Source organism: Nothobranchius furzeri, chromosome 15, assembly GCF_043380555.1.
Source record: "Nothobranchius furzeri strain GRZ-AD chromosome 15, NfurGRZ-RIMD1, whole genome shotgun sequence".
NCBI classification, from domain to species: domain Eukaryota; kingdom Metazoa; phylum Chordata; class Actinopteri; order Cyprinodontiformes; family Nothobranchiidae; genus Nothobranchius; species Nothobranchius furzeri.
In genome coordinates, this window is record NC_091755.1 from 33,069,133 (window position 1) to 33,083,431 (window position 14,299).

Below are 14,299 nucleotides of genomic sequence, written 5' to 3' on the forward strand. Positions count from 1 at the left end.
ATCTTCCATTCAACAACTGTTGTATTGTTTGTGCCATTTGCCATCTGCTTGTAGGTGTTTGGGAAAATAGCGATGGTGGACGGGACACAAATAAACCGCAACAACAACTTTCAAACCTTTCCCCAAGCTGTCCTCATGCTCTTCAGGTCTGTGCCTTTTTTGTAAACATGATTGTTTGCTACATGTTATAAATAAAGCCACCAATGACTTTTTATTCTGTTTTATGTTTTTTAATTTTCTATTTCAGGTGTGCAACAGGTGAGGCGTGGCAGGAGATCATGCTTGCCTGCCTGCCAGGGAAGCTGTGTGACTCGGAGTCGGACTACAACCCAGGAGAGGAGAGAACCTGCGGCAGCGGCTTTGCTATCATCTACTTCATCAGTTTCTACATGCTCTGTGCTTTCCTGGTACTCCTCCCACTTCCGTTTTTACCACCAGTAATGTTAAAGCAACACTTAATAAGTTTACCCTCTTCTTCCTCCTACTGGTTAAAAGCAGAATTAAAGGGATACTTTCTTACTTATTCATATTTTTAAATAATTGCCTTGAGCCAGTTTGTGCTAAAATCACCCTTTACATGGTTATTGAAAGGCCACCCAGCCCCTAATAATCCACTTGCAACTACAGAGTTTCTGGTCCGCACTGTTGGGACTTAGAAAAATTGAGCTGACATACCTGGTGCAGCCTTGTTCCAGTACATTTTCTGCATGCTTTAGATCATGAACACAGCTGGTTTGTTTAATTTAGTGATGGATCACTCCTGTAGACACTAAGGAAGGCTGGGAGACATTTCAGCTATTAGATTAAGGTTTTAAAAAGACGAATGCACAGCGAGGATATACATTTTACTTTTGGTTCTATAAAACTGACACTAGGGGGTGCTAAAAGCAAGCCAAAACTGCCTACTCTCCCTTTAAAGCTGTTGTAAAAGAACCCTGCTGGAGCCTGCTGTAGCTGGTGCTAACAACAAGCTATTGCTAACACAAGCCAACTGAGACGCCACAATAAGCCACAAAGTCCAGTAGCAACAAAGTCACCATCATTCCATGATTTCATAGCTCCTTAAATTCCATCAAACTAGTGTAGGCTGCACCAATGTTCACTCTGGTTTTAGCTCTTTGCTTCACCTCCAAAGACATTACTCTCTTACTGTCACTTCCAGGCTCCACCATAATGCTAACGCTAGAGCTAAAATCTTGCTTTTGTTCTTTTTGTCCTTGTTATTGACTTTCAGCAAATGGATAAAGCTAACTGCCAGCCATTTATATTAGCTATTTTTACAGTAAACAGCTAACATCTGTAAAGCAGAAAGAGAGCTCCCTAGTGCACCTACTTGTGCCACAAAACTATTAAGTGTGGTTTCCAGGCAGCAGAGGACCACAGAGTTATAACAAATGTAAAATTGGTCTAGTTTCTGCCTCAAGAACCACTGAAACCAGTGTGAAAGTAACAGCTTAAAGTGTTAAAAACACTTTAATGTTGCTTTAAAACAAAGTTTTAAAGTTGAGCACAACAACCTTGAAAATGTTGTATGTTTCCATTTCAGATCATCAACCTCTTCGTAGCTGTCATCATGGATAACTTTGATTACCTGACCCGTGATTGGTCCATTCTTGGGCCTCACCACTTGGATGAGTTTAAAAGGATCTGGTCTGAATATGATCCCGAGGCCAAGTGAGGACAAAAACATCCACTTTTGGTAGCTTGTTGTTGTGAGGGCTCTGACTGGTGGAGTAATATGTCTGATTTAAATGCACCTTGTTGCCAGAGGAAGAATAAAACACCTGGATGTTGTCACTCTACTGAGGAGGATCCAACCTCCGTTGGGCTTTGGGAAGCTCTGTCCTCACAGAGTGGCCTGTAAGGTGAGTTTACACAATGCATGATGTCTGTGCCAAAAACCTGCATGCAGTTCCCACATCCCCAGTTTCACGTTCATGCTTCCACACTGAACTAAAGATGGAATTATGTTGCAGCGACTGGTGACGATGAACATGCCTCTCAACAGTGATGGGACTGTAATGTTTAACGCCACTTTATTTGCTTTGGTTCGAACTGCTCTCAAGATCAAGACAGAGGGTGGGTGTAAAAGTTCATAATTGGCTTTATTTAACCTCCCAAAATAAGACATATAAAGTCTCTCGTTTTGAATCCTGCCTGTTGGATCCAAGGTAACTTGGAGCAAGCCAACGAGGAGCTCAGAGCTGTGATCAAGAAGATTTGGAAGAGGACCAGCATGAAACTGCTGGATCAAGTGGTTCCCCCTGCAGGCGGTTAGTGGTTCATTCACACAGGGAACACACCTCAATCCCAGATCAACCATTTACCAACTAATGCCTCAAACCTTTGTTGTCTTGTTGCTAATCAAGATTTATTTATCGCTTTGTCTTTATGGGCTGAAATGTATTTGACATAAGAAAATGACTCACATTGAGGACAGAACATCCCAGTAGTATGTAAGATCATTACATCCTGTTTAGATTGTTATTGAATTATTCTACATTGTTTATGAGCTGCAATTAATGGAGGCACAAAAAAGAGGCAACCGATTAAAAGTGAGAAATTTGTTGAAAGCAAGGATAAAAACTTCATCTAAAGAAACAGCTTGATAGGTTTTATTCATCGAGACTCCAACTTTAACATTTTAGCTGAAGTTTTAAGTATACAAGTAGAAAACAATCAGTGAATTCAAATCTGTTGTTTAATTTCCTTTGGAGCCAAGCAGCTAAAATCTTAGAATGCATTTTTCCTAAGCTGCAGGAGCTGCCTTGTTAAAAACATTTCCTCCCAGAATATTTATCTACTTTTTGAAGTAATTTGCCTGCTCCACTCACTGCGCATGTGCAGCTCATTCACCTTCAAACCAAAGCTGTGTAAAGGAACCACTCTGCTGCCACCTAGTGTCTGAAATAATCTAGCACCGCCCTTAAATCTTTATTTGCTAGAATGTTTTTTTTAATCAAATTCTGCTGCATGTTTTAGTGTGCTTTAGTTTAACCCATCTCTCTCTCTTCATTTTTTGTTTTCCTGCCAAGCTTTTGTCTTCCAGACTTCCTCTGTTTTCAGCCACTGGCCTGTCTTTTCTTCTCTTTCTGCTGTCCTGAGCTCTTTGGAACAGTTCTGTTTTAGTCTGGTGGCATGAAAAAGCTGTTACCTCTTCTCAAGACATCAACCAGCTCTGTTCAGAACGAGAATATATCGTTGCAGGTTAAAAAAACTGTTGAGAAAACTAAGAAAGTCAGATTTATATGGAATATTTCACCAAACATCCTTCAGAGTATGTCATGAAAACGATTAAACTGGTTAATTGTGTATTTGGTAGAAGATTTGTGCGGCTCAGATGAGGCAGAACACACGTCCTTTAATACTGGATTCTCTTAATGAACTGAGCTGTTTGAAAAATCTCTCTGGCTGTCGCAGGTGATGTGGGAAAAAACATTTGGAGGCTCTAAAATGGATCAAAATTTCTTCAAGTCCACGTGGACGTACAGATCCATCATAAAGCATCCAGCTCACAGATGTGTGTCACGCTAATTTCATTCCCCTGCAGCTAACATGATTATTTTTAAAGAAAAGTGGTGATGAAGTATAAAACAAGTTTCCCACACACCATGAGTCAGCTGCAGCTTTTTTTTACGCTTTGCTCCCCAGTTTTCTTAAGAAGCATCTTTATGAGTGAATCAGACCTGATTAGCCTCCCCGCATGGCAGGTAGTCTCTATGTCGTCACAACTTCCCTCCTAGATAAATGTCCTGCTCATCTGCTGCTCTGTTAGTTTGACATCAGACTTCAATTTACTTTGCTGCTGTTCATGCATGTGCTTTTTGCTTCAGAGTATGTAGAAAAGCTTTTTGTCTCTGAAATGGTAGATGATGGATTATTTACTCCTCTCAGCAGCAAAAGGATTTCCCGAGAATTGTGCACACCAGGCATTTTTAATCTATAGTCAGGTTATGTACTGCTGCACGTGATTAGATTAGTTTAAAATAAAACAAAAAATGCGTCAGAAGCAGTGCAAAGAACATCTAATGACATGGTTTAAGGAGATCATTCATAATAAAAAGCTGCATATGTGTGTGTGTGTGTGTGTGTGTGTGTGTGTGTGTGTGTGTGTGTGTGTGTGTGTGTGTGTGTGTGTGTGTGTGTGTGTGTGTGTGTGTGTGTGTGAGAGAGAGACGTTCTAAACCACACACCAAGAATCTACAGTATTTTGGTATACATTTTTTTTACTTGTTTACAGTCTCAACTACTTTAAAGTTCCAGGAAAAGTTGTGATTATGTGGGAAATGCCAAGTACAAAACGATAAGAAAATTCAAGAGAAAAAAACTAACAACTGTTATTTTTACTTTGACTTTTGCTGCAGACAGTTGGAAATTTTTGAGCTACAGAGTTTAAGAAAATTTCTGGTTATGTTTTAAACAGTTTTTTAAAGGAAAAAGTGACTAGAATTAGCATTCCTTTATTTCTCTGCAGTTGAGAGAACAGCTTAAATAATCGATAAGTAAGCATTTAACAATGAAACAATCACAAAACAGTCTAATGTATCAATTGTGTTGGAAGGAAGGTTACTTTGAAACAGATTTCCTTCTCAGCTCTTCTTTCAAAAAAACAAAAGAGGGACTTGGTGACTGAGCCCGCGGGGCTTCCGAGTTTAACGCTGCAGTGCCAGCATTTGTAATTCAACACTGGTCAGCAAAATGTAGTAAATGTTATGTAAAGGTCCTAAACCAGTAAAAGGAGCAATGCAGAAGTTATTCTTTGTAACCCTACGAACGCACAGCATCTTTTTTTAGTCTAATATCTGATGCAGAAGGCTAGAGGCTAACATTGAGCTAATAATGTTAATGGTGAATTAGAAACAGAAAATGTCTCAGACTACTTTTTAATTAACAACTTGATATTACAGTTAAATGTATTTATCAGTTAATAAACTTTCTATGTATGACTTGTCTTCTAGAATCTTCTGGCGTTGGAAACAGCCATAAAATGCACAGAACGGGATTGAGAAAGTGACTTGTGTATTTTGGAAATGGGCCGCACTACCCAAATTTGACCACAGGAAGTTATCCATACTTTATTTTTAGATAATGTGCCTTTAACAAACGTTAGTATGTATAGAGTAAAGAGACTTGTACTCTGATTTCTTAGACCCTGTACACACATAGCTGGGTATCCCACAAAATGAAGAAATTTTTCTACAGTTTGGTTTGTCGTCCACATGAAAATGAAGATAAACAGCACCAAAAAAAAAAAAAAAGATTTAAAAAACTACATCCACAGTGAGGATTTGCAAATGCTTTGTTGTCAGTATTTTGTTGTGGATGTAAATATATATCGCAACATCACTGCCTGCAACAAAAATGCTGACATCACTTGAGCAAGTTGTGCTTATACTAGCTTGTTTCACAAGCTCAATTACTGCTCTATGTAGAAGACCACAGCTCCAAGGAAAGTCTTTTAGCAAAAACGGGACAATTTGGGGAACTACTGCCACCTACAGGTTGGGTATGACAATGAACGTGCTTCACAATGCACTGGATTATTTGGCTGAAAACAAGGTGGTGGTAACCCAAGTGTTTTTGCTTAGATGGGCGGGGTTAAATAATCGGTTTTACAAAAACTTGGCTACATGTGTACATGGCTTTAGGTGTCTTACCTTCAAGAAATAATTTTTCCAGCAGGAATGTGAAATAGTGACGCGACCAAAGGAAAACGTTCTTCTGTACCAAGTTGCATTTACTGATTCCACCAAGAATTTATTGTGTAAATACAAGAAACTCTGCAGAATGCCGTCACATCACTGTACTGCACATACTGTTTATTTGGAAAATAACAAAAAGGACCATCCAGAAATAAAACCTGAATGAAAGCAGGAAATTTTACTACGACATAGCAGAACAGACGTTCTTTTTGCATTTTTCAAACTGTCACAACTTGAACTGAATTTGGAGTTGGTAAATTTATTGTCTTTATTGTCAATTACTTCAATTTCTGCAGCAAGACTAGTTTTATCAATAAGGTAACCTTTTGTCTTGACTCTCTTTTTTAATGATGGTGATGCAATAATAATGGATGAGATCTCCCATGATGAGCTGAACAACCAGGATTCAGCCGTTTAGAGCAGAGCTCAGATGCCAAGGTTCTCTGGTGCTGACATGGGAGGCTTGGGTGTGTCTGGTCTGTTCACTCAGATGACGAGGTAACAGTGGGGAAGTTCTATGCCACCTTCCTGATACAGGACTACTTCAGAAAGTTCAAGAGGCGCAAAGAGCAAGGTCTTGTGGGAAGGCGGTCATGGGAGAGGCTGAACACCACCTTGGCTCTGCAGGTCAGTACACCTATTTGATCCACTGGAGAGATGAATAAATCAAAGCCAAACAACAGATGTGCTGGAGGTGAATGTTTCAATGAGGAAAAACGAAGCAGCTCTCTATTGTGTTATCGTTTTTAGTTCTTGTTCTGTAATAGAAGTAAGGCTAGAGGTGTTATGGGCACAGTCAGATTCGGTATTTCTTCAGAATCTGATCAAGTCTGAGCTCAGTTTTTTTTACAAACATTAAACAGCAACAGAATCACAGTCAAATAAATATTTCAATTATAAGAGAAGCAAAAGCTGTCAATCCACTTTGATTAGATTTTCTATGTTCAGTTTCAGGATAGATTGGTGTACAAAAGCATTTCTCAGTCAAACGTATTAAACCGTGGAACCCTGTAGCTCCAATATGACAAGCTGTATTTGTGGCTCAGAGATTGGTTACGACTGGACAAGATGTTTTGTTGCTGGTCTCACCATATTATGGTGGATGAGTTGTTGAACTGCATTGCCTAAAGTCATGGAAGAAATAATAGGCATCTATAACTTTTTTCCTGTACTTAATTATATCCCTGCCAGTGTGGGAATATTTTTCCCATAAATATCCGCTGTCATGTTTTAAAAGAGAGGCCAGTAAAATGTCTAAGAACCTTACAAAGAATCAGGGCTGCTAGAGGTTCTCAGTCATGTGGGGCATGGTAACCCAATAAGTTCAAACGAAGGCAACTGGATGACTTTTTTTATTTTCTGAGGACAGAATGCTTACCATTCAAGAATTCATAGCCTTGCACATTTGATTTGAAGAACCTCACATAAAAAACAACATGTTTATAAAGAATTAAGAAGTGTAGTTGCTTCGGTTTGAACCAACGAGGGGATCAGGATTCTGGATGCTCAGTGAACCCTGACTAATTCTCTTATAAGTTGAATTTTAAAAATATTCTGGGTTTGTAAAGCTTTGAAGAACATCACAGAGGCATGTTGTTGATGGAGAACAATGTGAGATACACAACTCCAAATATAAATTAAAGTAAAACCTAAAGGGACTGTAGAGAGTGTCAGAGTTAGCACTACATGTGGGATGAATTTATAGGGTCCACTGTATGATTGACAGATTAATAAACAATCATAATTCATCTAATGGCTTTCATGTATTTGTTCTGATGACTGCTCTTTTTGCAGGCCGGTCTGCGCACATTGCATGACATTGGACCAGAAATTCGCCGAGCCATATCGTGTGACCTTCAGGATGAGGGTCTGGTAGATGCAACTGGAGAAGAAGAGGAGGAAATCTACCGGGTAACAATCCTACAAAACTCCATTTAGTTACATTTTACTATTTAATAAAGTTTCCCATATCTAACTGTCGAGGCGAGATATGCTCATACTGAGCCAGATCCTGGTGATCCAGTTTTTCTTCTCCACTCTACATGCTTGCTTAGTATGAGGATTGCATCAAGTCACCGACACCAGTCAGTGACTTGATGCCATCTGCTGGGTTTCCTTATGTAGGAAACTTTTAATAATGAACAGAAATCATTGCACCGATGAGTACATTCAGTTGGAGTGCTGGCTTTGTAAAGTACCTTGAGATGACTCGTGAATTGGTGCTACATAAATAAAAAAACTGAATTGAACTGAATCGGAGTAGAGTTTGGTAGTACATTTAGTTGATCCTTTTGTTTCTGTTGTTTCTTTGAAGCGTAATGGCGGCCTATTTGGGAACCATGTTAACCATGTGGATCTGCAAGTCACCACCCACCCCACTACCGTCACGCAGCGCCCCCTACAGATCCTGCCTTTCTACTGCACTCCATCAATCACCCCAAACCAGACTGCCAAGAGATCCAGCAACCCTGAGAAGGAAGAAGACACAGAGATGAACTCATCTACCATCCAGTACAATCACCATCACAGCCCTCACCTGTATGAATACCCTCACTGTAATTCCACATGCCGTCAGTCACCAATACCCTCCAACGCCAACCTCAACAATGCCAACGTGCCCTCTCTCCTCTCCATGACATCTGGGAGGCAGCAGAAGTGTTTGTTACAGCAACGCAGACCTTCCTCCACCAGAAATGGATCCTCAACAACTTACAGCAGAGGACTTCATAACAAGTCATGGAAGTCACACTCCACAAGGTCAGCTGATCATGAGCAAAGAGGGAATCAAAAATAGATATTTTAATGGTTGGTTACCAGTCTTGGTGTCATCAGATGGTTGTTAATAAACTGGTCACTAAACATCTAAATCAATGGGAAACATAAAGGTAGTGGGGTACAGAAAGACAAAAAAAGTGAACCACAGGGCCATCTGTTTGACTAAAGGAGCATTATCATGCAAATAACTAAGGATTAAAAATGTAATTAAACAGTAGAAATACACCAGAGTAATAGAATCTGTTTTAAACCTTTGAAAATACAAAATTGATTGAAACTACAATTTCTAGTTGGGATGTTTGAAGTTGACTTTTTTTTAATCCCAATCCGATATACCGAGATAATCCAATTCTTAATTTCGATATAAACCGTTGCCGATATATGTGGGGTCCGTCCTTCATTAAAAAAATGAAAAACTAAATCATTTTAGTAAACTAACACCACATATCTCTGTTCATTATCTTCGCTAAATATGACAACAACTTCAATTAGAGTTGGGCAATGGAAGAAAAAAAAAACGTGTAGAATCCTGGAACCCCCCAAGGCACCTTTCAACACAATCAGTCATTCACCCATTCACACACACATTCACACACTGGTGGGGATGAGCTACAACGTAGCTACAGCTGCCCTGGAGCGCACTGACAGAGGCGAGGCTGCCGAGCACTGGCGCCACCAGTCCCTCCGACCACCACCACCAGCGGGCAGTTTATTTTGTTACTGACAACAACTGAATCACATTCAACCTGAGATAATCCTGACAGTTGCTCACTACACAGGGTAAATTTCTACTTCTTCACTCATTGTGTCAAATATCTAAAACTGAACCTATGATCTGTCGTATTTTGACATTTGGAGTGAGTGGAAAAGTAGCTGAAGATTTTCCTGTGTGCATGTTGTGTAAAGGTTGTGTCAAAAGAGTAAAAACCAATATAGATCATTTCCGATGTCTCATTTCAGTGCAAATATTGTTCTATAAAATTGGACGTCTTTAATTTTTAGCTTGTATTTTCTCATTTCTGTGTTAGGCTAACACAAACTAATAGGGGAAGATAACCTTCTCAGTGGTTGTGTGTCTGTCCTGGGACTGAGAGATTAGGCTTCAAATCCTGGTTGGGTCACACCAAAGACTTTAAAAATGGGACTTAATGCATCCCTGCCTGACACTCAGATTTAAGGGGTTGGATTTGGGGGGTTAAACCACCAAATAGTTCCTGAGTGCAGCCACAGCTGCAGCTCACCGCTCCCCATTGGAGAAATGTAATTTCACCAACGTGTGATGATGACTAATAGGACTTTAATTTAGCCCATGTTAGGTAATTTGATAATCTTACCCAAGAAGTGTAAAAACAACAGATTTATTTGGAATGGCATCAACATCTAAAGTAAATTAGTTAGGATAAATGTACGTTTTACATTGTATAGCCAATCTTTCACCTTTTTATTTATGTTTGATTTTGTTTTCTTGCTATTGTTTGCTGCGTCCGTTCCCATCCTGCTTCCTGCCCTTCCCCTCTATGGACTAGGACGCGCTACTACGAAGCCTACATTAGGTATGTTGAGCTACAAACACTGAATAGGGTGATTTTAATAGCTAACATGACGTTTTAGGCAAACAGTGTCAAAAAACATCCTTTAAAGCCTTAGTTCTAAATCTGAATATGAGCAAGCATGGGCATAATAACAGACCAATGTGTCTTTGTGATTTTAACAGGTCCAAAAATGGCGGAGGACTTTACCCTACCATTCGTCGAGAAGAGCCTGGGGGGCGGGACAGCGATGACGAGCGTGGCTCAGGAGAGTATTTTAGTGGGGAAGAGTTTCATGAGGACGACATAATGTTGACAAAAGAAAGGTACTGGGACTGCAAACCCAAGACTGATGGCAAAAGCTAAGAACTATAAAAAATAACTGTGGCAGGTTTCTGTGTATTTTTTTTACTTTAGCTAACCAGGATCAACAGTAATAGGTTGTATTGCTAAAACCTTCTTTGTATAAAAGCTGAAATACAATTTTTTTTATTGAAAAGGTTGTCCAGGACAGACTTTCATAATGGTGCAGAGGGAGATATTGACCTTTCCAGGGATGATCTACAGCCTGGCGGTTACTATGACAATGACAAACAGCCCATTTGTCAAGAGGACAGATGTTCTCCCAGGAGATGGTTTTTACCCTCCCCTCAAGGTAAACTAAAGCTTTTTATCATGTGGCTTTGGTTATATTGAGTATTTCACGTAATTAAATTGTGTTCCGTTGGTGTAAAAAACCCACTTGTTAAAAAAAATCTTTGTAAATGAAACTTTTCATTATTATTATAGGATTACATGAAAAACTTAAAGAGCAAATAGCAGGTAAAATTTTTTTTCTAATTCATATAAAATGCTGTCCAAAAATACTATTTATAAAGCTCATTGTGGATATTTGGTTTTAAATGACATAACAGCAGAGTTTTCGTTGCTAAAGCTGAACCTCTGACGTAACCAAAGGGAGTTAAGCTCAGCGCTGCCTCAGCTCAGTGTGGAGAGTGGGTACTTTTAGTGTAGAGAGGTCATGTTATCGAGTCAGTGTGTGTTTACTAGTGTTGGATTGTGTTCATGTTGATAAACTATAGTCTGTGAAGGCTGTACTAACTCCAGTCTGTTTGGACATCGAGTCCACGGGTTTCCAGATAAGAGAAACAACGCCTCTATCTCCGTGCCTGAGGGCGTTTTGTGCAGCTGAAAAGACGGACTTGTGTAGCCCGTATCGGTCTGTACTGGAACAGGGAGGTCTGCCCGCATGAGCTCGAGAACCAGATCACAGGCGTGTCTCTCCCTCTCTCTAAGCTAAACTATGTTAGGTGAACGGATATTAATGAGTATGAGACAGCTGACAGATGCTCATTAGTATTGATATTATATTAACTGACCGATACTATTTTAATTGTCTGGTACATGATAGTAATCAGTACTATATTGTGATGCTAGCACACGAGTTTAAGCTAGCATCGTGAACTCACCTGCTGCCCCCCCGCTGCTGCTCCACCTCACTCTCTCGGCTTTGGCCGATGGTTTCTCCCTCTGGTTTGTCTCTGCTCTCTGGGGCGTGCAGCAAACTCATAACTTTATGGTTTTGGTCCATCAGCAGGGGCGGCGTTAGGCCCGGCTACTTGGGCTGAAGCCCCGGATGTTTCATGAAAAGCCCCGGATCTAAATCGCGGAAGTAACATGCAGTACCAAAGTCCAACAGAGAGGGAGCAGCTGGCAGTAGTTTGTATACAGCCTGCCTGAGCCTCCACCACTGAAGAAGCCCTTCAGCAGCGGGCTTCTTCTACACTCTCTGCCTGAAACGCATGAGTGAAGATGGACATAAGGATGTTTTTTAGACCAAAAGTACAACGACAGAACCCCAGCTTTGATGAGATTGGTGTTGACTCAGGTTTGTGAGTCTTAATTGAAAATATTTGTTGTGCTGCTGGTTTGCCTAAAGTTAGCTTACTATCAGGTAAAGTGGTTGGAGAAAGAAAGGGAATATTTACTATCGTCTCACACTAAACACTAACAGGAACAATAGTCTGCCCAGAAAATGCTTAATATGTAGCTTCAGATTAAAAATTATGTGGTACAAGACATATATGATGTTGACTAGTGCGTGTCACGTGTGTGTGTGTGCGCGCGCGTGAGTGCATACGTGTGTGCGTGCGCACGTGCGTGCGTGTGTGTGTGTGTGTGTGTTAAGCCCCGGATCTACTTCAGTCCTAAATCCGCCCCTGTCCATCAGAAGTATAATTGTAAAAATTTAAAGTTTCCTCTGTGTCAGAGCCACATTAGATTCTATACTTTTCTCTAGATTAAACTAACAGGACTCCCTCAGCTGACTTCACTTGGTTTGGCCAAAAAAAAACTTTCTCACAAAAATGACTCTAAAAGCCTAAATAATTTATGTTTGTGTAAAAAAAAATGTTTAAAACGAGTTTCTATTATGTTTCTCTAAACATCAGTTCATGGAAGTCTAACCTGCAATTTGCTCTTTAAAGGGATACTAGGCAACTTTCTCATATTTTTCTATAATTTTCTTGAGCCAGTAGTGCTAAAATGACACTTTGCGAGGTTAATAGTCTGTGGCCAGACTATTGCATTTGCAACTTCAGAGTGCCGGTCCGGTCTGTTGGACTGGACCAGCACTCTGAAGTTGCAAATCATGCAGGATGTTTTCTGCATGTTTTAGATCATGAACACAGCTGATTTGTTTAATTTAGTGATTAATCACTCCTGTAGACAACAATGAAGGCTGGGGAGACATTTCACATGTCAGATTAAGGTGTTAAAAAGATGAACGCACAGCGAGAAGATAAGTTTTGCTTTTGGTTATATTAAATGTACATTTGGGGTGGTAAAAGCAAGCAAAACTGCCCAGTATCCTTTTAACTAAATAAAGTTTGATTTTGCTGTTGAAGCTACCCTTTGTTCTTCGATAACAATATTCTTAAAAAATGTAAATCTAAAATTAGAATTTTGATTAAAGTTTTTATTGCTCTTTGTCTTCAGCCTGCAACACACCAACATTCAGTTTTGAGTGTCTTCGCAGAAGAGGTAGTATAAATGATTCCCCTCCTTCTCCACCGTGCACAGCTCTTCCTCTGCACCTGATGCAACAACAGGTACACACACACACACACACACACACACACACACACACACACACACACACACACACACACACGGTAATGTTTTGCAAAACACAGTTCAATTGTTAAAATCTGTTCGGTTTCTACTTTCTGGCTCAGGTGATGGCAGTGGCCGGTCTGGATGCCAGCAAAATTCAACATCTGTCTCCCACAAGGTCTCTACGCTGCTCATGGGCCACGCCCCCTGCCTCCCCCATCACCCGTGACTGCTCACCCACCTACACACCCCTCATCCAGGTCTTATCCCTATTAAAAATGACCTCTCTGAAAGCTGCAAAGGATTTGAATAATTACTAATTCATTAAACTATAATTAAAATCTTATATAAACAAATTAATTTTGTTCAAGGCATTACTGATCACTCAAGTGTGTGTTGTGCATGTTCAGGTGGACTGGCGGAGTTCTGGCAGTGTGGCCAGCATTCCTGGAGCTGTGAAGAGGAGTTCGTGGTACACAGATGGTCAGGACGGCACTCCCAGTCGCAGCCACTCTCCGTCACACCTGCTGCTACCTGCAGAGAGCAGTTCACACTTCCAGCAAAAGAGAGGCAGTGCCAACAGTCTGGTGGAAGCTGTGAGTAAAGGAAAGAATTTAGTCATTTAGTAATATAGGAGAGAGAACAGGGGGGAAACAAACACTGACAATGAAAGTGAAACCTAATTTAATTTGATGCAACTTGCTACCCCTACTTTTCCCTGGATGACTCAGAATCTGCATCAGCATTTGGCCAAGTTGTCAAAACCTTTGTTGTTAGAAAAAGGTGCATGAATCTATAGAAAATTGCAAAGAAGCCATTATTTTATTATTTCTTTCATTATTGTATGTGTGTGCAAAATGCAGCTTAATTTTTTAGGGGTGAGCATTAACCAGAATCTGACTTTTTTTTTAAACTCAGGCCAGGCGCTTGCAAGACACAGCCAGTGTTACTGGGAGATCTCATTATTCCATCAGAAAAAGTGCTGCCACCTAGCAGTCAGAGTTTGAATTGCACCACACAAAAGAAATACTGTAAATGTTTGCATGACAGTTCTCAAAAAATTGATTCACTACTTTAAAAGATGAATTCAGTATCATTACACAAAATATTGCAATATCTCAATGTATCGATATTTTTACATCCTTATAATTTATTACGTTTTACCATTTTTAAGGTCTG

The 14,299-nt window shown here is 40.0% G+C and overlaps 1 protein-coding gene across 5 annotated transcripts in view; it reads left to right on the top strand.

Annotated features, from left to right (window-relative positions):
• Positions 1–14,299, top strand: part of cacna1db (calcium channel, voltage-dependent, L type, alpha 1D subunit, b) — an 88,843-nt gene that overhangs the window by 68,849 nt on the left and 5,695 nt on the right. For all 5 annotated transcript variants that reach the window (XM_070544740.1, XM_070544739.1, XM_070544743.1 and 2 more), the window contains 15 exons: positions 55–146; positions 248–407; positions 1,547–1,674; positions 1,769–1,865; positions 1,977–2,079; positions 2,172–2,273; positions 6,193–6,329; positions 7,497–7,613; positions 8,017–8,459; positions 10,004–10,030; positions 10,192–10,332; positions 10,507–10,661; positions 13,004–13,116; positions 13,243–13,380; positions 13,531–13,716. In XM_070544740.1, coding sequence (XP_070400841.1) covers positions 55–146; positions 248–407; positions 1,547–1,674; positions 1,769–1,865; positions 1,977–2,079; positions 2,172–2,273; positions 6,193–6,329; positions 7,497–7,613; positions 8,017–8,459; positions 10,004–10,030; positions 10,192–10,332; positions 10,507–10,661; positions 13,004–13,116; positions 13,243–13,380; positions 13,531–13,716 — 2,139 coding nt within the window. The remainder of the gene's footprint in view (positions 1–54; positions 147–247; positions 408–1,546; positions 1,675–1,768; positions 1,866–1,976; positions 2,080–2,171; positions 2,274–6,192; positions 6,330–7,496; positions 7,614–8,016; positions 8,460–10,003; positions 10,031–10,191; positions 10,333–10,506; positions 10,662–13,003; positions 13,117–13,242; positions 13,381–13,530; positions 13,717–14,299) is intronic.